The 26236-nt window shown below is 41.7% G+C and overlaps 2 protein-coding genes across 6 annotated transcripts in view; one reads left to right on the top strand and one right to left on the bottom strand.

Moving 5' to 3' along the window:
- Positions 1-26236, bottom strand: part of IDUA (alpha-L-iduronidase) — an 82337-nt gene that overhangs the window by 50891 nt on the left and 5210 nt on the right. The gene's annotated exons all lie outside the window — the stretch shown is intronic.
- SLC26A1 (solute carrier family 26 member 1) lies at positions 1395-24369 on the top strand. Of its 5 annotated transcripts, XM_070742301.1 has the most exons (4): positions 1395-1674; positions 12291-12394; positions 16568-17196; positions 22068-24369. In XM_070742301.1, the coding sequence occupies exons 3-4, from the start codon at positions 16591-16593 to the stop codon at positions 23568-23570; spliced, it is 2109 nt and encodes a 702-aa protein (XP_070598402.1). In that variant the 5' UTR covers positions 1395-1674; positions 12291-12394; positions 16568-16590; the 3' UTR covers positions 23571-24369. The 5 variants fall into 5 exon arrangements, with proteins under 5 accessions (XP_070598402.1, XP_070598403.1, XP_070598401.1 ...); XM_070742302.1 differs by lacking the exon at positions 12291-12394; XM_070742300.1 differs by lacking the exon at positions 1395-1674 and having other exon boundaries at positions 12204-12394.

The raw sequence follows: 26236 nt of genomic DNA, 5'->3' as shown, positions 1-26236 counted from the left end.
TGATTTTACTCTATGCTTTCTGTCATCCCTGCTTAATCTTTTATGAAATCAGTAGGAGCCTTAGGTAAAAATCAAGTCTCAGGCTTTGAAAAAAGTGGAAGAGTTATTGTTAATGGCGAGTATTCTGAGCAGAGTCAGGTTACAAGCGGTGTGCCACAAGGGTCTGTTCTGGGTCCTATTCTTTTTAATATGTTTGTGAGTGACATAGGGGAAGGTTTGGTAGGGAAGGTTTGCCTATTTGCCGATGACTCTAAAGTGTGCAATAGGGTTGATATTCCTGGAGGCGTCTGTAATATGGTAAATGATTTAGCTTTACTAGATAAATGGTCAAAGCAATGGAAACTGCAGTTTAATGTTTCCAAATGTAAAATAATGCACTTGGGGAAAAGGAATCCTCAATCTGAGTATTGTATTGGCAGTTCTGTGTTAGCAAATACTTCAAAAGAAAAGGATTTAGGGGTAGTGATTTCTGACAGTCTAAAAATGGGTGAACAGTGCAGTCAGGCGGTAGGGAAAGCAAGTAGGATGCTTGGCTGCATAGCTAGAGGTATAACAAGCAGGAAGAGGGAGATTATGATCCCGCTATATAGAATGCTGGTGAGACCACATTTGGAATACTGTGTTCAGTTCTGGAGACCTCACCTACAAAAAGATATTGACAAAATTGAACGGGTCCAAAGAATGGTGGAAGGTCTTAAGCATAAAACGTATCAGGAAAGACTTAATGAACTCAATCTGTATAGTCTGGAGGACAGAAGGAAAAGGGGGGACATGATCGAAACATTTAAATATATTAAAGGGTTAAATAAGGTCCAGGAGGAAAGTGTTTTTAATAGGAAAGTATACTCAAGAACAAGGGGACACAATCTGAAGTTAGTTGGGGGAAAGATCAAGAGCAACATGAGAAAATATTATTTTACTGAAAGAGTAGTAGATCCTTGGAACAAACTTCCAGCAGACTTGGTAGATAAATCCACAGTAACTGAATTTAAACATGCCTGGGATAAACATATATCCATCCTAAGATAAAATACAGAAAATAGTATAAGGGCAGACTCGATGGGCCATGAGGTCTTTTTCTGCCATCAGACTTCTATGTTTCTAAGAGGAAGGAGTCTGATGAGCAAGGAGTAAAACAGACAGGGATTTTATTTTATTTTTTTGCTCCAACCATATTACAATCCTAAAAGGCCTTCCAATGTAATCCCACTCCAATATCGTCTGATATTTAATTTGAAAGCAAGGAGAAACTTCAAAAGCTAGTCGCTAAGGAAACAACTTCCGACTGTTTAGCAACGCTTAGGAATAGCAAGTCTGACCTCCACATTTCATTTCAAGCAGGAGCAGGAAGCTGTGTATCTTGGCTGTTCTTTCTACTTCCTCCAAAAAAAAATCCCTCCAACGAGTTTCTCGGCACTGAATACCAATAATTCTACAAACAGCCACTGCAAAATGCCTATGAATAAGCAAAGCACACATAAACTGAGCGGGGACAAAGAGAGCTTTCTATCTGATCAAAAAGATGTGGCCTGCCGTTTCCTGTTTCTCAGCCAACCTAGCTCGGCTAGCTAATTCTCCATGCTTCCCTCGGCAACAGGGAGAGAGAGCGAGAGGGAGGGAAAAGAAGAGACATGAAAATCAAGAGCCTTACAGCTCCTTCCTTGCCTGATGGAGGTATGTTTCTAAATTAACCTTCAGTGTTTTTAGTGTAACTCGGTATAATTCATTTTGGCATTCTAGGGAGGGGAAAAAACAACAATAGCAGAAGAGAAGCAAAACAGAACTGCCCCAAAAAAGGTTTTTATTCAGTAAACAAGCTTGAAATGAATATATCCATGCTGTCATTTTGTTGATACATTTCTGAATTCAACCTCAGGCTATGAAAGCTGAAATGTTGCATCAGAGTTATCTTTTGATGATTATTTTTGTTGCTTTTACTAGTGCTTTAATTACAGTTCTATTGCATATCTCTTTCTTACTGAATTGTAAACCACAATGAGTCAGTTTGAATACGGCATTCTATAAAGATAACACATAAACAAACCTCGTAAATTCTGCTTTAAATATGAAATACAAATAAGCATTCGATAGCTCTGCTTTTTAAAATATTTCTTCCTCGTACAAGAATGAATACTCAAATCTCTGGGCTAAATGCTTATGCTACGGAGAGGGGCGGCATACAAATCTAATAAATAAATAAATAATACAACAGGTATTAGTCAGCCAACTTCCACCAGGAATGGAAATGTTAAGATTTTCTTTGCAATTATACCCTTTGGTCTAAGAAAAGAAAGTCCTTAGGTAGGGAGAAAAAAAAATGCAGGAATTAACTTTAATGGTTAGCCTACAGTGGAAAACAACATTATTTTGTTCTTAGGAAGGTGTTATAACATTACATTATTAAAGGCTAAACCAGAGACTCAACCCTATTCTTAGTTAAAAATCAATGATGAAATAATGGTTTCACAAACCACTGTCAGGTGAAATGTTATTTGGATGCAATACAACATTTGAAATGGCACCAAAGTTCTAAATTCCAGCAACAAGAGGTCATATGGTACATAAGAGTAACTTTTTAAGGGATAAAGCAATATAAATTCATTAATCAACAAACTGACTCAAAAACTGCAGCCAGAAGTAGTTTTGGATCTTTCGCTACGAAAGATTTTTAGGGTAATGAAAGGAACCATTCCTATGAGTAGATGCATTATCTATCATGGAAATTGAAAAGGAATTTCCCCTCCTAAAAAATGATTTGTTATAAAAGATTTCATTGCAGTTTCACAGAAACCATAATTCTGACTACATTTTGCAAAATGTAAGTAATGAGAAATTGCTTGATAGGACATTAAGAGGAGTTGAAAAATTTGGAATGTGAAAGCGGATTTCAATTATTTAGGATGTGAAGTACAGTGGTATCTCTACTTAAGAATTTAATTCGTTCCGTGACCAAGTTCTTAAGTAGAAACAGTCTTAAGAAGCGTGCAAACCCATTAGGAAAGAATTAAAAGCTCGGAATTTGGGTGGGAAGAGAAAGAGTAAGAAGAGGAGGAGGAGAGTCGCTGCCGAAGGAAGAAGGTGAGGTTAGGGGAATAAAAAAAATCCAAAACTTTAAGGCTTAAAAAAAGGGGGGGGACTCTGAGGCAGCGAGGAGGAGCACGTGCCTCCAATACACCTGGTGTGAGGCTGCCTTCCCATACACTGCCTCCCGTACACTGGCTGCTGCTGCTGCTACCTACTGCCTCTTCCTTCCCATGCTGAAGGGCTCCCCTCTCCTCTCCCTCGCTTTATAGCCAGTGCCTTTCCTTCGCTCTGGTGACTCCTCGGCTGCCCAGAGCGAAGGGAGCGTTTCTTTTCTCTGGGCCCTGGCAGAGGTTTATTCCCTCTCCAAGCACCCAGAGAAAGGAAAATGCTTGTTCACTCTGGACTGCCAAAGCCTCCTTAAGTGCCACCGAAAGGTTTCTCTGGAAGCCCAGAAAAGCCCGAGATTAAAGGGGGAATGGCAGGAAACTGGCTGGGCCACCATGCCGCTCTCAAATTTCCTGGGAATTTTTTCCAGGCTTGGGTTCTTAAGTAGAAAATGGTTCTTAACAAGAGGCAAAAAAATCTTGAACACCCTTATCTAGGAAAGTTCTTAAGTAGAGGCGTTCTTAAGTAGAGGTACCACTGTATGTTGCCCTTTTGTAAAGTATAAAATTATTTTTATTGATCAAGTTTACATTTCTTGTCTCACATAGCACTATTTGTAAGGCAAACTAAGCCGATCCCATGCCTCCTTTATTTAGTGAGATTCTGCAGTAGCAGTGGGAAAATGGCAGCATCTGGGTTTTATTTATAGTACCTAGAACTAAGGAGAAATTTCCTGACAGTTAGAACAATCAATCAGTAGAACCACTTGCCTCCAGAGGTTGTGACCAGTGTTCCCTCTAATTTTTTTTTGGGGGGGGGGGGGGAGGCGGAAAAGTATAGTGTCTGAGCGGCAGTCCCTTTGGGACTGGGCGGCACAGAGATAATAAACAAACAAACACACAAACAAACAAACAAAAAACCCACCCTGTTTTGCCTCAGAGAATTTCAAAATAAAATACTGTACTGTGTGTCTATAACAGTGAGCTCATAATAGGGCAACTCTATCAATATCAAAATGCCACTTAAATAGTTGAGCTAGTTTCAAACTAGATTTTGATTTTCTTTCTCTCTTCCTTACTCCCATTCTTTTTCTTTCTATTTTCCTTCCTCTCTTTTTTCTATCTGTTTCTCTCTCTTCCTCTCTCTCTCCTTCCCTCTCACTCTTTCCCTCTCGGCTTCTGGGCAGGTTTGGAAAACTCTGAGTTGATGATGATTTTTAAGCGAGCGATTGCTCACTGCTCAGCTTAGAGGGAACTATGGTTGTGACTATAGTTTTTAAGAAGAGATTGGACAAACATTCATCTGAAGTGGTGTAGGGTTTCCTAGCTAAGCAGGGGGTTGGACTAGAAGACCTCCAAGGTTCTATTCTATTCTATTCTGCTACAATTTACATTAACCATGGTGGAACAACTATTTGGCATAGTTTACCGGTACATAACATAGCCAAGAAATGGCAATGCATATCTTGCCAAATGAGCTTCATAGTGTTTTATTGATCATCAACCCCCCTGTAAAATTCAATTCAATTCAATTTATTAGATTTGTATGCCGCCCCTCTCCGAAGACTTCGAAATGTCCTATATAGTTCCTAATTTTGCTGCTGTGGATAAAAATAGAGAGTAAATTGGATCTGTTTATTACGAATAAAAACACCTCCAAGTCCAGACTGAGATCACAAGTTTATTTTGCATTTGATGGACATTCTATTATTTAACACACTCAAACTGATCTCCCTTTATGGATCTACAGACGGTATCTTGAGATGTTCTAGGCTTTCCAAGTCACCTTCTGTCATCCCCATCCTTCACATTCTGAAGATATGATACCAGCTGGAGATCGTCCAAGTGGTCCTCCTATCCTGTTCATCTCTTATGCAGTAGATTAGTGATAGCATGGTCCATTCTAGCAAGGCCACGGTCTGATTATATTTCTCATAGCCTTCTTTGAGGGCTCCAGTGTTTTAGATTACTTGGTAAGAAACTTCTCAAGTGGATCACTAGACTCCTAAACAACTGAAAAAATGATCTAGTAAAAAGAAAAGTCAACCAAAAGAGCAACATGCAAACAAAAGCAAATAAAACACCCCCAGGAGCAAAATAAGTTAAAATTCAATTTATGTGCATTGTTTAACGGACTGTTAAATTGGCCACGCCCACCTAGTCACAAGGCCTAGCCATGTCCACCCAGCCAGTTTGCCCTCCCCAACAGTCTGAGGGACTGTGAATTTGCCCGTTTAAAAAGTTTGAGGAACCCTGATATGGGGTTTCCTGCTTGAGCAGGCTTCTAGCTCTGTTATTCTGAGATCAGAGCAAACAAATGTACTATTGGCATGTAGGAAGGAAGTAAAACCTTCCCTTCTCACATTTTCACAATGGCAAAAAAGATGAGAAATTATGCTAAGACAAAAGATAACAAACTTGACAAAGAGGCGGAGACTGGCCAAAGGTGGTAGCCCATTTACGTAAGCATTCCTTTCAGAATAAACAACAAAAAAATCCCTTCAGCTGTGTGACTGCAACCTCCAACCTAATATTACTTAAGTAGGAAGCCAGCTGATATGATAAATGAACAGAGAAATACCGCTAACTCAACAGGGAGCCCTTCATGGCACTGGACCAGAATATCTCTGAGACCGCCTTCTGCCGCACGAATCCCAGTGACCGATTAGGTCCCACAGAGTGGGCCTTCTCCGGGTCCCGTCAACTAAACAATGTCGCGGCTCTGTGGCGGCCCCGACTTTCTGGAACCAACTCCCCCCAGAGATTAGAACTGCCCCTACTCTCCCTGCCTTCCGTAAACTCCTTAAAACCCACCTTTGCCGTCAGGCATAGGGGAACTGAAACACCTCCCCCGGGCATGTACAATTTATGCATGGTATGTTTGTGTGTGTGTTTGTTAGTAAAATGGGGTTCTTTTTAAATCTTTTTAAATATTTTAAATTATATTTGGATTTGTCATGAATTGCTGTATCTTGCTGTGAGCCGCCCCGAGTCTGCGGAGAGGGGCGGCATACAAATCTAAATAATAAATAAATAAATAAAATAAACTACCTAGCCCCCTCTTTTGGTCATGCAGCTAACTACAGTTTCCAATATATGTAGTCCTCGACTTATAACTACAGTTGAGCCCAAAATTTCTGTGGCTAAGCAAGGCGGTTGTGGAGAGAGTTCTTCCCCATTTTGTGATCTTATTTGCCACGTTTGTTAAGTGAATTAAGTGCAGTTGTTGAGTCAGTAAACTGGCTGTTAAATGAATCTGGCTTCTCCACCGACTTGGCTTGTCATGAGGTCGCAAAAAGGGTTCACATGACTCCAGGACAATGCAATCATCATAAAGATGAGTCAGTTGCCATGCAGGTCTGAATTTTGATCACATGGCCAGGGGAATGCTGCAACAGTCGTAAATGTGAAAAAGAGTCATAAGTCACATTTTTCAGTGCCATTCTAACTTTGAATGGTCACTAAGTGAACGGTTGTAAGTCAAGGACTAACAGTAATTCCTAGTGGGCAGGCTTTGTTCCTTTTGAGGAACAAGGAAAAAGTATACATCACTTGACAGCTGTAATTCTGCTGCAATCTTCAATTGCTGTTCCTTCACATTAGGCTGTCAAATAAACTCCATCTCTGCCTAAGCAACTTGCTTGTTTTGTGTAGGACCTGGCCTAAATTCGAACCCAGAATTGTCTTCCAGCAAGCAGTTCTCTCCAACTTGATGCTGCCATCATGTTCTAGAGTGGAACTTGCATTCTCTTCTTGGCCATGACAGTGGAAGTCAAGGGAAGTTATAATCTTAATGCCTCATTGAAAGAGACACATTTCTCATTCTGAAATTTATACACCAATATTTTCTGAGTAAATCAGCAAAATGTGTAAATTAGCAAAAATGTAATATGTATGTAAATCAGCAAAAAGAATTTGAAAATGGAATGGACCTGGTCAGGAGCTGGAGAGAAAAATATACCAAGATTTATTCCTTATAGGACCATGAGGGCAGGCAAGGCATTGCCCCAGGAGAGCTCCAGCGTGCATGTGTGCGCTGGCCAACTGATTTCGGCCTTCTGGAGGGTGTTTTCGCCCTCCCCAAGCTTGAGGAAATGAAATTCTGGAAGGCCCGTTGAGCCCATTTTTCTCCACTCACATGAAGCTTTCCTGAAACCTGGGAGGGCAAAAAACTGCCCAATGGGCCTACCGGAAATCCAGAGGCTTCAGTGAGTCCTACATGCATGGGAGGGGGCAGTGTGTGTGTGTGTTTGTGTGTTTAATTTAATTTAATTTGTATGCCGCCCCTCTACGAAGACTCGGGGCGGCTAACAACAATAATAAAAACAGCATATAACAAATCTAATATTTAAAATAACTAAAAACCCTTAACCAAACATACACACAAACATACCATGCATAAATTGTATAGGCCTGGGGGAGGGGAATATCTCAATTCCCCCATACCTGACGACAGAGGTGGGTTTTAAGGAGCTTACGAAAGGCGAGGAGGGTGGGTACAATTCTGATCTCTGAGGGGAGCTGGTTCCAGAGGGCCGGGGCCACCATAGAGAAGGCTCTTCCTCTGGGTCCCACCAAACGGCATTGTTTAGTTGACGGGACCCGGAGAAGGCCCACTCTGTGGGGCCTAACTGGTCGCTGGGATTCGTGCGGCAGAAGGCGGTCCTGGAGATACACCCATTCAAATGGAGGAGGGCAGTGCATTATGGGTTTGGGCACACGCATGTGCTATTGTGCATGTGCCCTTTTTGGCATCCAAGCAAAAAAAATGATCGCCATCACTGCTATAGGAGAAAGGTTTGGGCATCGGATCAGAAGGTTCTCGACTGTTCTGTTCCAAGCCTTCTCCCCTTCTTCCTGGTCATGTGACTCAGAACAGAGCATGCAGACATAAACACTCACAGATGTAATATGAGAGAAGAGAAGCAATATGTGTGCACAGATGCAATATATTCCACAGAAGAAAATACCAACATCACTAGTAGTAAAGAGGTTAGAAATCATTCTAGAAGTCATGATTTGCATGTTTTCACAAGAAAACCATTATACAGAAGAAACATCAATTAGGAAATATTAAACAGTTCAGTTATATCTATCTAGAACGCTAGCTGTTGAGCAGTACATTAAACATTTAAATAGCAGAGGTGAACTTTGCTTAGTTGGGTTTTCACCTATTCTCAGTGATCAGGCAAAAAAAATTAACAAAAGGTAATATAAATAAATATTTACTTAATCAGTGTGTAACTTTGCTTTCCTTCAATTATTTCCATAGATCAAAATATTGCCATTTTGTCTTATCTAAATATATTTGCATTGGTGTGGCTGTCACAATATATTTTCATATACAGTGATCCCTCGATGTTCGCGATCTCGATCTTCGCGAAACGCTATATCGTGATTTTTCCCACGATGACGTCACTCTCTTCCTTCCTCTTGCTCTCGAGCGGCGGGTGAACGGGCGAGCGGCAAACAGCGGGTGGGCGGGTGAACGGGCGAGCGGCAAACGGCGGGCGGGCGAGCGGCAAACGGCGGGCGAACGGGCGGGCGGGTGAACGGGCGAGCGGCAAACGGCGGGCGGGCGAGCGGCAAACGGCGGGCGGGCATCAGCGAGGAGCCGAGGCGGCGGGGAAGACCCAGGGAAGGTTCCTTCGGCCGCCCAGCAGCTGATCTGCTCGGTAGCGCAGCAGCAGCGAGGAGCCGAAGATCTGGGTTTCCCCTTTGCGTGGGCGGCTGGGAAACCCCGATCTTCGGCTCCTCGCTGCTGCTGCGCTACCGAGCAGATCAGCTGCTGGGCGGCCGAAGGAACCTTCCCTGGGTCTTCCCCGCCGCCCACACGCAAACCCCACCATCTGCGCATGCGCGGCCATGAAAAAAAAGGGTGCGCATGCGCAGATGGTGTTTTTACTTCCGGAACCCTACATCGCGAAAAATCGATTATCGCGAGGGGTCCTGGAACGGAACCCTCGCGATAATGGAGGGATCACTGTAAACTTGTCTCATCTTTGTACTACCACTTTTGTAGAAAATTTTACAAATCAGAGGTCTTTAAATTAAAACATTACTATAAAGCAGTACAATCTTAAAATTTAAAGAATCTTACTTTACCAGTAGGAATTCATCTGTTATTTACCAAGTCCAGCAACTAATATGTGCTTCATAAGAATACAGTTACAACTTACATAAATTCCCATAATAACTGGTAACTACTTATCCTTTGCAACCATGCAAAGGATAAGTAGTTATTAATCACTCACATTCTAATTTTTATTTATGTACTAAAATGGCATTCACAGAAGGTGATGAATCAGTAAAGGTAATATTAAAATAAGCAAAAATTTCCAGACATATATTTAGCCAATTTAACAGAAATATAAGGCATAAGAATCTAGATGAATAATACATTCAAACGATGGGTATAACTAATTGCTCAAAAACAGCTAATATTTCACTATTTAGTTTTTTTAGAGTAATCAAAATAGCAAACACAAGGCTGATTAGCCCTAACGTTTGATTGATTCCGACATCAAGAAAAATATCTGATATGGGTTTCTGCCCTCACACCAATGTAATTTACACATTCCCTCATCTCATTAGTTCTGATTGACGCCTGAAATTATTGCCTAGGATATGTCATTTAAATTTCTGCAATTTTCTTACATATTCTGTCATAAAGCAAATGCCAGTTTTATCTATCAAGTAAAATTCTCTGGCACCATAAACGGCATACATGTTATCTTGCAAGCGCTGCGCTGGGCTAATATTTGTATTGTTTATCAAATTTACTATCAAATTGGCCACCCATCTTACTGGAGGGTAACTAAATATAAGTTAAATAAATAAATAAATAAATAAATAAATAAATAAATAAAGAAAGAAAGAAAGAAAGAAAGAAAGAAAGAAAGAAATGGCTTACAACAGGAGTGTCAAACTCAAAGCCCAGGGGCTGGATCTGGCCCGCAGGTGCTTAGATCTGGACTGTGGGACCAGCCTGGATACAGCAAAATTTGGCCTGCAGCCAACAACAGAAGAATCTGGGAGGGCTCCATTTTAGCTGGCAGAGGGTTGCAGAAAGCTGTTTCAGCTAAAAATGAAGCTTGAGAGCCCATTTTCTCTGGCAGAGAGCTCAGGCCACCATAGGCGACCCAACATGGGTGACATCAAGCTGGCCACGCCCACCTTGGCCACGCCCACCCTATCCCCCCAAGGTCAAACGCAACCCTGATGTGGCCCTCAATGAAATCCAGTTTGACATCCCTGGCTTACAACGTTAAATAGAATACTACAAAACTATAAAAACACAAAAGACATAAGTAACATATATTACTAATATGGATTTTTGCATTTTCTATTTAAAATAACTGAAACTGTATCTTAGAAGGTAAACCTCTTTCAATTATTATTTTTTAAAAATTAATCCTTACAATCTAAATACAGTACAGTCATACCTCGTCTTACGAACTTAATTGGTTCCAGGGGGAGGTTCGTAAGACGAAAGGTTCGTAAGACGAAACATTGTTTCCCATAGGAAACAATGTAAAGTCAATTAATCCGTGCAACCAAAAAAAAACCCCTGCAAAAAAACGCTGCCGCCCGGCTGTCACCTTTTAAAACAGCCTGGGGGCTTCTCAGCAACCTCCCGAACGCACAGAAAGCCAAACCTGAACTTCCGGGTTCAGCGTTCGGGAGGCTGCCGAGAAGCCCCCAGGCTGTTTTAAAAGGTGACAGCCGGCGGCGGGGCTTCCCAGCAGCGGAACACAGAAGTTCGGGTTTGGCGTTCGGCTTTAGGAGGTTGCTGGAAAGCCGCCCGGCTGTTTTAAAAGGTGACCGCCGGGCTGGGAAGAGGAGAGGTTAAAAACCCTCCGTGAAAGGTTGAGGACACATGGAGAGGAAACTGGGAAGAGGAGAGGTTAAAAACCCTCCGTGAAAGGTTGAGGACACATGGAGAGCAATCTGGAAAGAGGAGAGGTTGAAAACCCTCCGTGAAAGATTGAGGACACATGGAGAGGAAACTGGGAAGAGGAGAGGTTAAAAACTTTCCGTGAAAGGTTGAGGACACATGGAGAGGAAACTGGGAAGAGGAGAGGCTAAAAACTCTCCGTGAAAGGTTGAGGACACATGGAGAGGAAACTGGGAAGATGAGAGGTTAAAAACTCTCCGTGAAAGGTTGAGAACACATGGAGAGCAATCTGGGAAGAGGAGAGGTTAAAAACCCTCCGTGAAAGGTTGAGGACACATGGAGAGGAAACTGGGAAGAGGAGAGGTTGAAAACCCTCCGTGAAAGGTTGAGGACACATGGAGAGCAATCTGGGAAGAGGAGAGGTTGAAAATCCTCCGTGAAAGGTTGAGGACACATGGAGAGCAAACCGCATTCGGCTTCAAGAGGCTCCTGGAAAGCCGCCCAGGCTGTTTTAAAAGGTGACAGCCGGGCTGGGGGGCTTCCCAGCAACCTCCCGAACCCCGAACCCGGAAGTTTGGCAAAAGTTCGGGGTTCAGGAGGTTGCTGGGAAGCCCCCCAGCCCGGCTGTCACCTTTTAAAACAGCCGGGCGGCTTTCCAGGAGCCTCCTGAAGCCGAACGCCAAACCCGAACTTCCGCGTTGTGTTCGTAACACGAAAAAAGTTCGTAAGAAGAGGCAATTTTTTTCTGAACCCAGGGTTCGTATCACAAGTTGTTCGTAAGACGAGGGGTTCGTATCTTGAGGTAGCACTGTACTTGAAATGTTTTTGCTCATTCTCCAATAGATTAAGCCACATGCATCATATGAAAATAAGCACAAGTGGTTTTTTTCTTTAAAAAAGAGAACCAAGTTACTGGGCTTGCTCTTTATTTATTTATTTGTAAAATTTATATGCCGCCCAATTCCAATTGGACTCTGGGTGGCTTACAAAATAACATAGCTTTGATTCTTTAATTCATAGCTTCTTCCAGTTAGAAAACAATTGGGGGTTAAGGAAACTGGATCAATTATTACACAGTCTAAACAGGAATATTGCTTGTTTAATATTTACCATTAAACCTGAACAATTTAGAAGATGTGGAAAAAAGACAAGATGTAACATGACGAAGCTTCAGACTGCACTTTGTAATCCTCTGTTCATGCTCTTCAATCTTTGCCTAGCTCTGACTCTTGCTTGTTTGCGTTACCGCCTACATGTATTAAAAGGTATCTTCTGCAGTCATTAGTACGGACTTGCTCCAATGCAGTTGACCAGGAAGGGAGTGAGATTCAAGTGGGCTCATCATTATCATACCTACACTGCAGAACAAGTAAGAATAAAGCTCCCCCCCCCATTTCACAGATGAAGGAACCACACACACATGTAGCAGCAGATTCATTAGAATAAGGAATTGATTGATTGATTGATTGATTGCATTTCTATGCTGCTCACTGCAAAATGGACTCTGAGCAGAATAGAGAGGTTGTTGTTTTTTAAATCATAATAAGTTTTTTTAACGCAGTACAAGATTTTATATAGTTATGGCTATTTAAATTTGGTGTTTTGCAGCACCTGCAGCTTAGTTCTCTTTGAATAAATTTCAAGAGAATCCTTAAAAATAAGTGAAATTTTCTCAGAATAATTACAATTAATCGATTGATGTGTTTGTGTGTGTATGGTTTTTTTCCTGTCGATTTCCACCACCACCCCCATTGGCTATATATACTGGCATATATATATATATATTCCTTTTGAATTTTTCCCCCTGTTGTATTTGTGTGTGTGTATTCTGTTTAATGAAGACTTTCATCCATTTTTGCCCTGCAATGTTCTAGATACTCTCATAGCATTTCTGTTAATTTATAAATATGTATGGTTTATAATAAGAGCCAGAGGTTCTCAATCTATGGTCCACGTGTGTTTGTGTGTGTGTCTCACACAGGGGAGGTCAACGAAGACTTGAAAAAAGTTATGATTTAAATCTTGAGTTAAGTCTTAGATGTCCACAAAAGTAGAAAAAGTTGAGAACCACTGGTGTGAGCAATCTTTATCATAATTTAATTCAGCCTTAAATTTCAATAAAAGTTGCTATTAAGGATTTGGTTCCATGTTTCTTTCAAAGTGGAAGATGAGTTCATTCATGTTATTATTTTATTATTTGATCTTTATTAGCTAAGAGTTAATGTTATCAATTACGGCACTGTACAGTGATCTCTCGATTAGCGCGGGGGTTACGTTCCAAGACCTCCCGCGCTAATCGATTTCCGCGTTATAGTGGTGCGGAAGTAAAAAACACCATCTGCACATGCGCGCCATTTTTTTCATGGCCGCACATGCGCAGATGGTGGAGTTTGCGTGTGGGCGGCGGGGAAGACCAAGGGAAGGTTCCTTCAGCCGCCCAACAGCTGATCTGCTCCGCAGCGCGGAAGCAGCGAGGAGCCGAAGATGGGGTTTCCCCGTTGCCCAGGCAAAGGGGAAACCCCATCTTCGGCTCCTCGCTGCTGCCGCGCTGCGGAGCGGATCAGGTGTTGGGCGGCTGAAGGAACCTTCCCTTGGTCTTCCCGCCGCCCAGGCAAAGGGGAAACCCCAAGATCGCTTGCCGCTTGCCGTATTGCAGCTTGGAGCCTTGCTTCGCCTCCTTCGCTGCAATACGGCAAGCGGCAAGCGATCTTGGGGTTTCCCCTTTGCCTGGGCGGCGCTGGGGCCATGCGGAGCCGCTCATCTAGGGGGGCGTGGACCGGCAAGGTGCCCTCCGCTCTCTCTCTTTCTCTCCCTGTGCGGCCCCGCATGGCCCCAGCGCCGGACTCCGCTGTTGCCTCCGCCCTTGTTCGGCTCTGCAGCTGAGAGGCCACGTCCACCCCCCTCCTCGGTGTCCCCGGCACCCAGCGTCCCCACGCCGCCTCCACCTCCCGGTAATGCGCCCGACCTCTGCCTCTCTCTTTCTCTCTCATATATCACGCCGGCAACAGGGAGAGAAAGAGAGAGAGAACTAGCGCGGACTTATTTTTTAATTAATATTTTTTGAAAAACCGCGTTGCAGCGTTTCGCGCTAATCGAGACCGTGCTAATCGAGGGATCACTGTACACTGCAAAAGGCTCTTCCTCAACTATCAGTGCCCAGCTCGCTTATACCTGGGGAATATACAGAGCCGCTGTCTTCTTGGGAGCTTAGAAAACCATCCCGATAGGGCTTTTTCCGCCATTCTGCTTTTAATATAGGATTATAAATACCCTGGAAGCCTGATAAGGCTGAGCAAAAATATATGGAATAAATATTATCCCTGTATGGAGATGTATATATTAAAATTTGACCTAAAATAGGTTATGGGGGAACTAAAACATCTCCCCCTTGCCCATGTTGTTTTGCTGTTTGATTGATTGTGTGCTTGTTTTTTATATATGTTGGGATTGTTTTATGAATTTCTTAACTTAAAATTGTAATTGGATTGGCGGGCATTGAATTTGTCACTATGTACTGTTTTTGCTATTGTTGTGAGCTGCCCTGAGTCTGCGGAGAAGGGCGGCATATAAATCCAATAAATCTAATCTAATCTAATCTATTTGTGCACAAATTTTCTGCTGGATGTGATGAGATTCTTAATTAGCCCCTTCACTATCCATGCCCATACTCCTAAACAATATGGTATATTTATTCTGAATGGATCTCCTATTTATCCAAAATTTTAAAAAACTAGAATGATTATGCTTTTATCACAAAGTTCCAGAATAAGAGGATAAATGAAAGATACTTATTGCTGTGAAGTAACCCAAAGCTAATAGTACTTCTGGATTTTATATATACTGCTCAAAAAAATAAAGGGAACACTCAAATAACACATCTTAGATCTGAATGGATTAAATATTCTCACTGATTTTTTTATTCTGTACAAAGATGAATATGCACAACAGCATGTGAAATTGATTGCCAATCAGTGTTGCTTTCTAAGTGGACAGTTTGATATCACAGAAGTTTGATTTACTTGGAGTTATATTGTGTTGTTTAAGTATTCACTTTATTTTTTTTGAGCAGTGTATATAGCTCCAACCCATATTTGTAACCTGATTACTACAGGGCTTTTATAGCACAATTTCTGTATTTTGTCCTATTTCATCCCCATGTACAAAACAGATGCCTCTCTGTTCATTTGGGAAGAGTGGGGACACTTTACCTGATGACATCTAAAATACCACAATCAAAATATGTGGATTTATCATTTTCATTTGATTTTTTTAAAAAAAAATACATTACATTTTGAAATTAAGGACAGTATAATAATTTTAAAAAATGAAGTTCTAAATTGTTAGGGTCTCACCCTGTGACCTATGACCTGACTCAATTTTACTGAGCGATCACAATTGTTAATCAAACCTGTGGTCAAATGAACCCATTCACCTGAATGGGGATTTGTGATACAAACTGACCCCCCCCCCCCAAAATCCACTGCAAATTGCAATCATGTGACTTTGGGGTACTGCAACTAGTTATAAACGTGACCCAGTTACTAAGTGCCCAAAATGAGATCATTGTGGGGGAGGTTATTGCAATCACAGCTTTAAGGATGGGTTGTAGATACTTATTGGGTGGGGGGTCAGTACATGTAACTTCAACCAGTCATTAATCAACTGGTCACTAAGCAATTTATTGTCTCTTAGCAGATGTACATACTGTTTTTCACTGAGTATTACCTTTTTATAATAATAGTGTCAATGATCAACAAAAAACACCATTTGCGGCTTTTCCAAGTGGCTTCCAAAAAAGCAATGGAGGAATTGTGATTACCAAAACTTTTACTACCACACTGTGGGCGTGGCTTATGCAGGACACCCTGCATTTTCTTTCAATATCTCTCAGTGCAAATTGGATGCTCTGGGGTGGAACTCCATTTTCGCTACCCCACTGCGTTCTCTCCCATCCGGGCAGCAGCCCACCCCTGTTTATGACCATCCAGGGTGTCCAGGGTAAAAGCATTTTGAAATTCCCTGATATTTCCCTGTAACTTGTGATCTAATTAAAGAGCAGTCATAAACTACATCATACCAAACGGCTAAATCATGGAGAAATATCGCTAGCGTTGTTGCTAGAGTTATGCTCATTTTTGCTTGACTCTGCCAGGCAGTATGATCCATTTTTTTTAACATGATTTTTTCCTGATTTTTAAACATTTTAATACAGTTTGGGTTTTTTTTTCCTGATTTATTCTGTTTTTTTCACAAATTCCCTGATAATTCCCTGATATTTCCCAAACCACCTATTTCCCTGATAATTTCCTGTTTCCCAAGTTTGCTGGAAATCCTGCCATCATAAAAAAAAGATTTTTTTTCTTGCCTCCGCTATTAAACTTCAGATTTTTAAGTTGGTTCAACTCACCCAGAATCAGTTTGGTTAGGAAACATGTTGAATAAAAATAAGAATGCATTGGTTTGCTTGAGTCCCATTAATAAGAAAGTTGCAAGTATCTTTAATGATCTTTTTTAATGAATCCTTTTTTTTAATGAATCACAGGAACTGATTAAAGCTGGTCCAGAATGAAACAGGAAATGGAAAAAGTCCTGACAGAAAATGGATCTCTTCTTCAGTTTTACATGGAAAGAAAGATTCCCGAAAAAGTCAGCAAAACAGCAATTATCAAAAACCAGCTAAGAAAAAAATGTTCCTGCAGCATAAAAACAACAAAAAAGGCCATTCTGGATTTCTTTCCCGTGTTACAATGGCTTCCCAAATATAACTGCAGAGAATACATCTGGGGAGATGTTATGTCGGGATTGATCATAGGGATCATTTTAGTTCCTCAAGCAATAGCCTATTCTCTGTTGGCTGGCTTGCAGCCAATTTATAGCCTTTACACCTCGTTCTTTGCCAACATCATCTATTTTCTCATGGGCACCTCCAGACACGTGTCTGTGGGCATTTTCAGCTTATTAAGCTTAATGGTTGGACAGGTTGTGGATCGAGAATTGCTGCTGGCAGGGTTCAACCTGAATGATGACCCGCAGCAAGATGTTGGTGACCTGGTCCATTTGAACTTCACGGTCTACAATCTTACCCTTGGGGTGACAAACAACGAATGTGGGAAAGAATGCTATGCTATTGGGGTAGCTACGGCACTGACTTTCATGGCTGGAGTTTATCAGGTATGGTCGTCCCCTACCGATCCTCAACCCATATAGATTTGCAAATGTAAACTTAAAAGTGTGGTCCATCTTAAGAGGCAAATATATTTTTTTAAAAAATAAAGCGTTAGAAATAAAATCTGGTCCAGTTCTTATTCCAAGCTGGGAGAAAGACACAGGAGAAATGAATTGGAAGCCGGCTGTAGTTGGAAAGGAGGTCTCCATTTATTCAGTACCAGAAACAACAATGATAACTATCACTATCAGCTTTCCTAAATATGCCCATGTTACACCAACACTCCACAGTCTGCATTGGTTGCCGATTGGTTTCCGGTCACAATTCAAAGTACTGGTTATGACCTATAAAGCCGTTCATGGCACCGGACCGGTATATCCCTGGGACTGCCTTCTGCCACACGAATCTCAGCGACCAGTTAGGTCCCACAGAGTTGGCCTTCTCCGGGTTCTGTCGACTAAACAATGCTGTTTGGTGGGACCCAGGGGAAGAGCCTTCTCTGTGGCGGCCTCGACCCTCTGGAACCAACTCCCCCCAGAGATCAGAGTTGCCCCCACCCTCCTTACCTTTTGTAACCTCCTTAAAACCCACCTCTATCGTCAGGCATGGGGGAACTGAGATATTCTCCTCCCCCTAGGCTTACAAAAAATTTATGCATGGTATGTCTGTATGTATGATTGGTTTATTAAATTAGGGTTTTTAAATTAATTTAAATATTAGATTTGTTTATATTGTCTTATTATTGTTGTTAGACGGCCCGAGTCTACGGAGAGGGGTGGCATACAAATCTAATTAATAAATAATAATAAATAATAAACAGCATGTTGCTCACGTGGCTGACAAATTGGGGTTGAGAATGGATGGGTTTTTGTACACCTTTGGGGGCTTTGTGAGTGAGATGCCTGCTCCTGCCCTTTAATAATATAATGACTGTTGCAGATTCCTAAGGGGTCATGCTCTACAGGGGAAAGGGGAAATTAAAATTCTAGGTCTGTGATGGGGAACCTATGGCACAGTGCCACAGGTGGCACGCGGAGCCATATCTGAAGGTGTGCGAGGTGTTGCCCTATGTCAGCTCTAGCCCTTTTGTTTGCGCTGGGCAGCTGATTTTTGGCCTTCTGGAGGGTGGGGGGAATCATCTCCATCTTCTCTAGGCTTCAGGAGAGCCTCCTGAAGTCTGGGGAAGGTGCAAAACAGCACAACGGGTCTATTGAACATTCAGAAACAAACTTCCTGTAGGCCCATTGGGCCCATTTTTCGCCACCAATAGGCTCTGGAGGCTTCAGTGAGGTCTGTGTGTATGTGCGGCGGGGGGAGAGCACAGGGAAGGTTGTGCATGCATTTCATTAAGGGTGTGGGCACACACAAAAGTGCTATCGTGGGCACGTGTACCCTTTTGGCTCCGGTGCAAAAAAAGGTTCGCCATCACTGTCTAGGTGTTTTGTCTGTCTGAGCTAATCCTGTCAGTGGATGGATACAAAACATCCATTCAAAAAACCTAACCACTTCAGGCTACTGCCTGAGGCTATTTTCCTATAGCAGAAAGACTGAGGCAGATTTTTCTCCTTTAGGGAAAATATTTTATTCTGCCTCTTTTAATATTCTGTAGAGTATTTTATTCTGGGGAGGGGCGAGGGGGAGACCTCCGCACAGAAGGGAAATCCTCATAAGAACAATTAAAAGCAATCAAATATCAAACAGAGGTAAGGTAGGATAATCTTGTATTTGCTGCAAAGGAAATTAGGGAGCTTCTTTCTAATTTTTGCTATTCTTAATTTCTGCATTTTTGCTTGCTTTCTTTTTCCACTTTGCTCTCTCTTTACTCTTTTTTTTCAGTTTATGATAGTTTTTATGGGTTTTGTATTAAACTTTTAATAAATTTAAAAAGATAGGTATAAGTCTGGTGAAATAAATTAAATAGTAAATAAACAGTAACAGAGTGAATGCTTGTAATTAAAGGACATTTTCGGAGAGGGGGGGCATACAAATCTAATTAATAACAATAACAACAACAACAACAATAATAATAACTCTAGAAAAAGGTTTGGCAGATCTTTCTGTGAAGATTCAAATTAAATTCTTTGGACAATTTGTTTCACTTATTTATGTAATTCAATTCTCAGCCATCAAATCCCTCAACAACTTTGCTTTATATGTGTAACAAGAACCCAACCTAAAACATGCAATTAATAACACGACTAAGTCCACATCACTAAATCCACATCACAAAACAAAGAAATACCTTAGGAATTTGACAACAAGAAAGCACAAAATATTTTTTTAATCTGCTGCTTTATCTGTTTTATGTTATTGTCATGCATTTATTTTGTCTGTTTTTATCTTATCTGAATCTGACACTTGGAGAATATTAAGTTATCATTGAAAGAAAAAATTGAATTTATTTGAATAAAAATTTAAAAGCTAAGGAGAAAAAGTATATAGGCTGTTTCCCTTATTATTATTATTTTAATCTAAAACACACACTTGGAAATGTAAAGCTTCCAGCTGCTAGACTGGAAACAGATTAAGAAGGCACTTAAAGATAAAGGAACTTCTGATAAGTAGATTTTTTTTAAAGTAGAAAAAGGGATTTGGGGTAATATGAATAAATATCAAAGGTAGACCTATTTGTAGTGAAATCAAAATTGGATTTTTTGTACCTCTTATTTATTTATTGTATTTCTATGCCTTTCTCCTACATTGCACTGTTTGAAATCATTCTTAAAGTCTTTCTCTTTTGAATGGAAAAACACTTACGGTATCTCTTGTTTTACAAACAGACTAATCTGTTTTTAGGCTATTTTTTGTGACCTTCTGACCTTCACATTGAGAAATAGGGTTTCTTCCTTTGCCCCCAGGGGCAAACTCTGAGGTTTGCCAAATCTGATCTTAGCAAAATACCCTACATCTGGACTTAGGGGATAGTTCTGTGTAATTTCACACATATATATAACTCTTTTCCAACACATGTCAGGCCAAAAGACTAGGAGGTAAAAGTAGGTTGAAGAAACATGGGACAAAGGTGGCTAGGCACAGTAGTAACTGCTTGCAGTTGTAAAGTTGTAAGGAATATCCTTCTGGCTTCAGTTCCAAGTGGGGAAAAAGATACTGGAAGCCTAGAGGCTGTTTGGAAAGATGCTTTTAATGGTGGACAGCAGGACCACATGGTTTGAAGTCCTGGGGAAAAGGGGGAATCACATGCCTGGAGGATGTTGAAGAAGAGAAGGGGTGAGATGCTGAGAGCGCTTGGGTTTTATACCTTCTGTTGGACTCAGTGAAGGGCTACCAAAATTATTACTACCACACTGTGGGTGTGGCTTATGCAGGACACCCTGCATTTTCTTTCAACATCTTTCAGTGCAAATTGGGTGCTCTGGGGTGGAGCTCCATTTTTGCTACCCCACTGAGTTCCCCCACATCCGGGCAGTAGCCCGCCCCTAGTTGGACTCCACCTTAAGAGTTTCCTGTTCCTGTGTAAGAAACATGTCAGGGGGCAGGGGTCTTACCTAACTCTGTAGGCTTTGTGTCCCAGACTAGTTTGAGTGCTGGCTGATGCAATCTTCCCATGTGCCATGTGGTGAGTTTCTGCTTGAATGGGGTAGAACTTTGTTATGTAGAATAGACTGGTCCAGACTATTAACAAAGATGGGGAGAATGAGTGAGCTGGGCCCATTCCTTGATGGCACATTGACAAAGGTGAGTCTTTTTCTGCCTAAAACACGTTTCTCCATTTTCTAATCCGGGGAAATACAGTAGTACCTCGTGATACGACCCCCTCGTCATACGAACTTTTCGAGATATGAACCTGGGGTTTGGAATTTTTTTGCCTCTTCTTACGAACTTTTTTCGCCTTACGAACCCGCTGCTAGGATGCCCCACCTCCGGACGCTCCGCTGGGCACCGCCACCCAGCTGTCACCTTCTGAAACAGCCGGGGTGCTTCTTGGCGTTCTCCCAAACGCCGAACCCGGAAGTTCGGCAAAAGTTCGGGTTCAGGAGAATGCTGAGAAGCCCCGCTGCCCAGCTGTCACCTCCCCAGAAGAGCCGTGGAGCTTTCGGCTGGTCAGGAGGCTCAAACGGAGGTGGGGAATCCCAATAGGGAATTCCAGGGGCGGAGCTTTGACATCACGGAGACGTCCTCCCTGGCCAGCCGAAACAGGGACTCCAGGAGGCTCCGCCCCTGGAATTCCCTATTGGGATTTCCCACCTCCGTTTGAGCCTCCTGACCAGCCGAAAGCTCCACGGCTCTTCTGGGGAGGTGACAGCCGGGTGGCGGCGCCTCTCAGCGTTCTCCCGAACCCAAACTTTTGCTGAGCTTTTCGGGTTCGGGTGAGCGCCAAGAAGCGCCCGGGCCGTAGTGCCCAGCGGAGACCCCTTTTTAAATTTTTTTTGTGGGGGGGCTTGCACGCATTAATTGGTTTTCCATTGTTTCCTATGGGAAACATTGTTTCGTCTTACGAACTTTTCACCTTACGAACCTCCTCCCGGAACCAATTAAGTTCGTAAGACAAGGTATCACTGTATAAGAGTCTGCCCTTTAAAAAATATTTCCTTAATTTCCTCTACGAGTGGGATAGGTGCTAACTTCCTAAAGTAAAGACAGGCCTGCCCCGTATTTGGGGAGTGAGCTTTAAAAATGTGAAATGTGTGATGCACAGATAAAACACTTTTGTAATTGCATACTCCTTTTGTACTACTGTAATCATTGTCCAGAATAATTCTATTATTATTTTTGCTGTTATTTTTCTGTAAAATTGTGTTCTTCTTTGGTGTAAGATAAACCGGGAGAATATATGACATTCTAAAATGCGACAAAGGTAAATATCTTCCAGCTGAATATTTCAAGCGCTGTTAACCTTATCTGGTTTTTCTTGCAGGTCCTGATGGGAATTTTTCACCTGGGGTTTGTATCCGTATATCTTTCTGAACCGGTGCTGGATGGATTTGCCACTGGTGCTTCTTTAACTATTTTAACAGCTCAAGTTAAATACCTCATTGGAATAAAAATCCCACGTGCCCAGGGATATGGGCTCTTGGTTACCACGTGGGCTAACATTTTTCAGAACGTTTCTCAAGCAAATCTATGCGATGTGGTCACCAGCGCTATCTGCATTGCGGTACTGGTCACTGCAAAGGAACTGGGAGATAAGTACAAACACAAGCTCAGGATCCCACTCCCCACAGAGCTGGTGGTAATTGTGATTGCCACCCTGGTGTCCCATTATGGGAAACTGAATGAAGTTTATGCATCCAGCATATCGGGTGAAATTCCGACTGGATTTATACCACCTAAAGTGCCCAGCTTCCACCTTATGCAAAAGGTTGCCGTCGACGCCCTCCCACTCGCCATTGTTGGCTTTGCATTCACCGTTTCACTCTCCGAAATGTTTGCCAAGAAGTATGCCTATACTGTCAAGGCCAATCAGGAAATGTTTGCCATTGGCTTCTGTAATATCATCCCAGCTTTCTTCCACTGCTTCGCCACCAGCGCAGCTCTGGCTAAGACCTTAGTCAAAACATCCACTGGGTGCCAGACCCAGGTATCCAGCGTTGTGAGTGCCGTGGTTGTACTGCTTGTGCTGCTGTTTTTTGCTCCCCTCTTCTACAACCTACAGAAATGTGTTTTGGCTTGCATCATAATAGTGAGCCTAAGGGGAGCCCTTAGGAAATTCAAAGACATTCCTCAACGCTACCGCCTGGACAAAATAGATGCCCTGGTTTGGTGTGTTACCATGCTTTCATCTGCTCTGATCAGCACAGAAATGGGGTTGTTGGTGGGAGCTGTTTTCTCAGTCTTCAGCATTATTGGCCGCACCCAGTGCCCTCATGCTGCCTTGTTAGGGCAAATCCGGAACAGTGTCTTCTATGAAGACGACGAAGAATATAAAGACCTTCTCCCAGTCCCGAAGATCAAAATCTTCCGTTTTGAAGCACCACTTTATTATGCGAACAAGGACTTCTTCCTAAAGTGCCTCCACAACAGGACAGGGCTGGATCCTGCACTTGAAGTTGCCAAAAGGCAAAAGTCCAGGAGGAAAGCGCTACAAAATCTGGATGATAAATTTGAACAGAAAGAAGTGTCACCATGCTTGGTCGCAGAAGATGGCGACTTTCATACGATCATCATCGACTGCTCTTCTATTCCATTTTTGGACACAGCCGGGGTGAGCGCATTAAAAGAAACATTCAAAGACTATCGGGAACTGGAGATCAACATACATTTGGCTTGCTGTAATCCTTCAGTGATATCTTCCTTGGAAAAAGGGGGCTATTTTAAGGGCGCAGACAAAGACATGCACGAATTGCTGTTTCATAGTATATCTAGTGCTGTCCAGTTTGTAAGAGAAAGGGAAATTATAACAGAGGACTCTGCTTTTTAATCCAGTACAGTAGTACCCCTAGATACGAGTATAATTCGTTCCAGAAGGGAGCTTGTATGTCGAGGCAACTCGTATCTGGAACAAATTGCTTTAGACTTTGTTTTTCCCCTCCGAGATAACCAAAAGCAAGGATTCTTGTGCCACCTAGTGGACGCTCGGCTCGTATCCCGAATTTGAGCTTGGGACTAGAACAGAAATGTCTCTCCCCTCATGGCTCGTATCTTGAAATACTCGCATGTAGAGCAGCTCGTATCTAGAGGTACTACTGTAATTGGCAGTTTGGAGATTTTGTGTTCATTATAGAGAGATTGTGGTTTCAACATGTTTCGACCTGAGAGCCTCCTTGAGACCTGTTTAATAATATGGAACACACACCCAAAGCCTTTAACTAAGCACTGTATCCCCCAAATGAAATCTTAATAAAATAAAATTAGACATTGTCTATTGTTCAATTTAACTATAAACAAAATTAGTTTTGTTCTAACTCTGATCACTGGGTAGTGTTTTGACCCCTGCCACAGGCTCCCGTGTTCTTTATCCTGTTCTTCGTTAGAAAGAAGACAAAAAGCTTCTATCACCAGTGATGAAAAAAGGAATGTTTGCCATCATGTTCAATCTGAAAGAAATGTGACTTATATCAAGTATTTCTGTAAAGAAATAATGTTCATGGTGTTGTTTCCTACCGTACTTTGTTAACTTGCTGCAACTCATTTTTGTAACACTAAGCCATTATTTAGCAATATATCTGCCTCAATATATCTCTTATGTCTTCTTTAATGAAGATTAGATATTTCTTTCATGGAGTCCTGTACTTGGTTTTCTTTTCAGAGTTTCTTTTTAAGGTTTCATCCAGCATTGGATGAAGGAAGGCCATATTTCTTGATTTATCTTAATGGTATTTAAAATAAAAGCAACAAACATCATAAGTTATGTTCAGAAAGGACAACCCACAGAGACAATAGCTTCACTTACTTATGTCGTAGGGGCTTTGCTTGCTAAATTGCAGAGTATTTTCTCCTAAAACAATATTTTAAATAAGTATCTGATCAACCAGAAACAGCTCACGGCATTTAGTGACTAAAGACAAAATTGATACCTTTCAGTCTAGTAGAAATAGTCTTGCTATCTAGAGCAATTTAGTCAACAACAGAGAAGACTTAATTCCCCCCCTAAACCATAATTACAGTTCTTGATTTACAACCAAAATTGAGCCCAAATTTTATGTTGCTAAGTGAGGCAAGTTCTTAGAGTGAATTTCGCTCCATTTTATGCGATTTCTTTCAACAATTAAGTGAATCACTGCAGTTGTTAAGTTACTGACGCAGCTTTTATTTATTTATTTATTTATTTTGTCCAATACACAATTAGGGTTTTAGTGGGTATGTATATATATATATACACATAGTAAAATACATGATGAAGGTTATAGAGGAGATACTCATAGTAAAATATATCTAAGAAATAATAGAAAAGATATAGTAATAGAACATATCAATGAAAGAATAGAAGAGATATAGGAATAGAAGAAAGGTATAGGAGATATAGGAGAGCAATAGGACAGGGGACAGAAGGCACTCTAGTGCACTTGTACTTGACCCTTACTGACCTCTTAGGAATCTGGATAGGTCAACCGTGGATAATCTAAGGGTAAAATGTTGGGGGTTTGGGGATGACAATGTGGAGTCCGGTAATGAGTTCCACACTTCGACAACTCGGTTACTGAAGTCATATTTTTTACAGTCAAGTTTGGAGCGGTAAATATTAAGTTTAAATCTGTTGTGTGCTCTTGTGTTGTTGTGGTTGAAGCTGAAGTAATCACCAACAGGCAGGACGTTGCAGCATATGATCTTGTGGGCAATACGTAGATCTTGTTTAAGGCGTCTTAGTTCTAGGCTTTCTAGGCCCAGGATTAAAAGTCTAGTCTCATAGGGTATTCTGTTTCGAGTGGAGGAATGAAGGGCTCTTCTGGTGAAGTATCTTTGGACATTTTCAAGGGTGTTGTTAAATGAATCTCTCTTCCTCATTGACATTCCTTATCAGAAGGTCCCAAAAGATGATCACATGACTCCAGGACACTGCAAATGTCATAAATAGCAGTCCATTGCCAAGAGTCTGAATTTTGATCACATGGTCAAAGAGATGCTGAAATGGTTGTTAAATGTGAAAAATGATCACAAGTCACCTTTTTCAGTGCTGTCATAACTTTGAATGGTCACTAAACAAATGGTTGTAAGTCAAGGACTACCTGGATTTTATTTTGGGGAGCTAGGAGAAGATATAATAGCAGTGTTCCAATATTTAAGGGATTGCCATAAAGAGAAGGGAGTCAACCCATATTCCAAAGCCCCTGAGGACAGGGCAAGAAGCAATGGATGGAAACTAATCAAGGAGAGAAGCAACTTAGAACTAAGGAGAATTTTCCGGACAGTTTTCTGTTCAGTATTTCTGTTTTCCCCAATGGATATCCCCAACTGCTTTATTAAAAAAAAAGTAGTCCTCTATTTACAAAGGGGCTTTATTTATTTTTATTTATTATTTTATTACTTGGATTTGTATGCCGCCCCTCTCCGAAGACTCGGCTTCAACTGACAGCCAACGAAGTTTAGTAAGTTGAAAGTGTACACTGCAATGGATGATTTGGTATCTCCTCCGAAAAACACTCTGCT

Source organism: Erythrolamprus reginae, chromosome 2, assembly GCF_031021105.1.
Source record: "Erythrolamprus reginae isolate rEryReg1 chromosome 2, rEryReg1.hap1, whole genome shotgun sequence".
NCBI lineage: Eukaryota > Metazoa > Chordata > Lepidosauria > Squamata > Dipsadidae > Erythrolamprus > Erythrolamprus reginae.
This window is presented reverse-complemented; position numbering and strand designations above follow the sequence as displayed.

What these genes read in the sequence shown, in the direction of transcription:
- SLC26A1 (XM_070742302.1), top strand. Translation starts at nt 16,591, where the DNA reads ATGAAACAGGAAATGGAAAAAGTCCTGACAGAAAATGGATCTCTTCTT. An exon ending in TCATGGCTGGAGTTTATCAG is followed by an intron (nt 17,197 to 22,067) that starts GTATGGTCGTCC and finishes TTTTTCTTGCAG; the next exon opens with GTCCTGATGGGAATTTTTCA.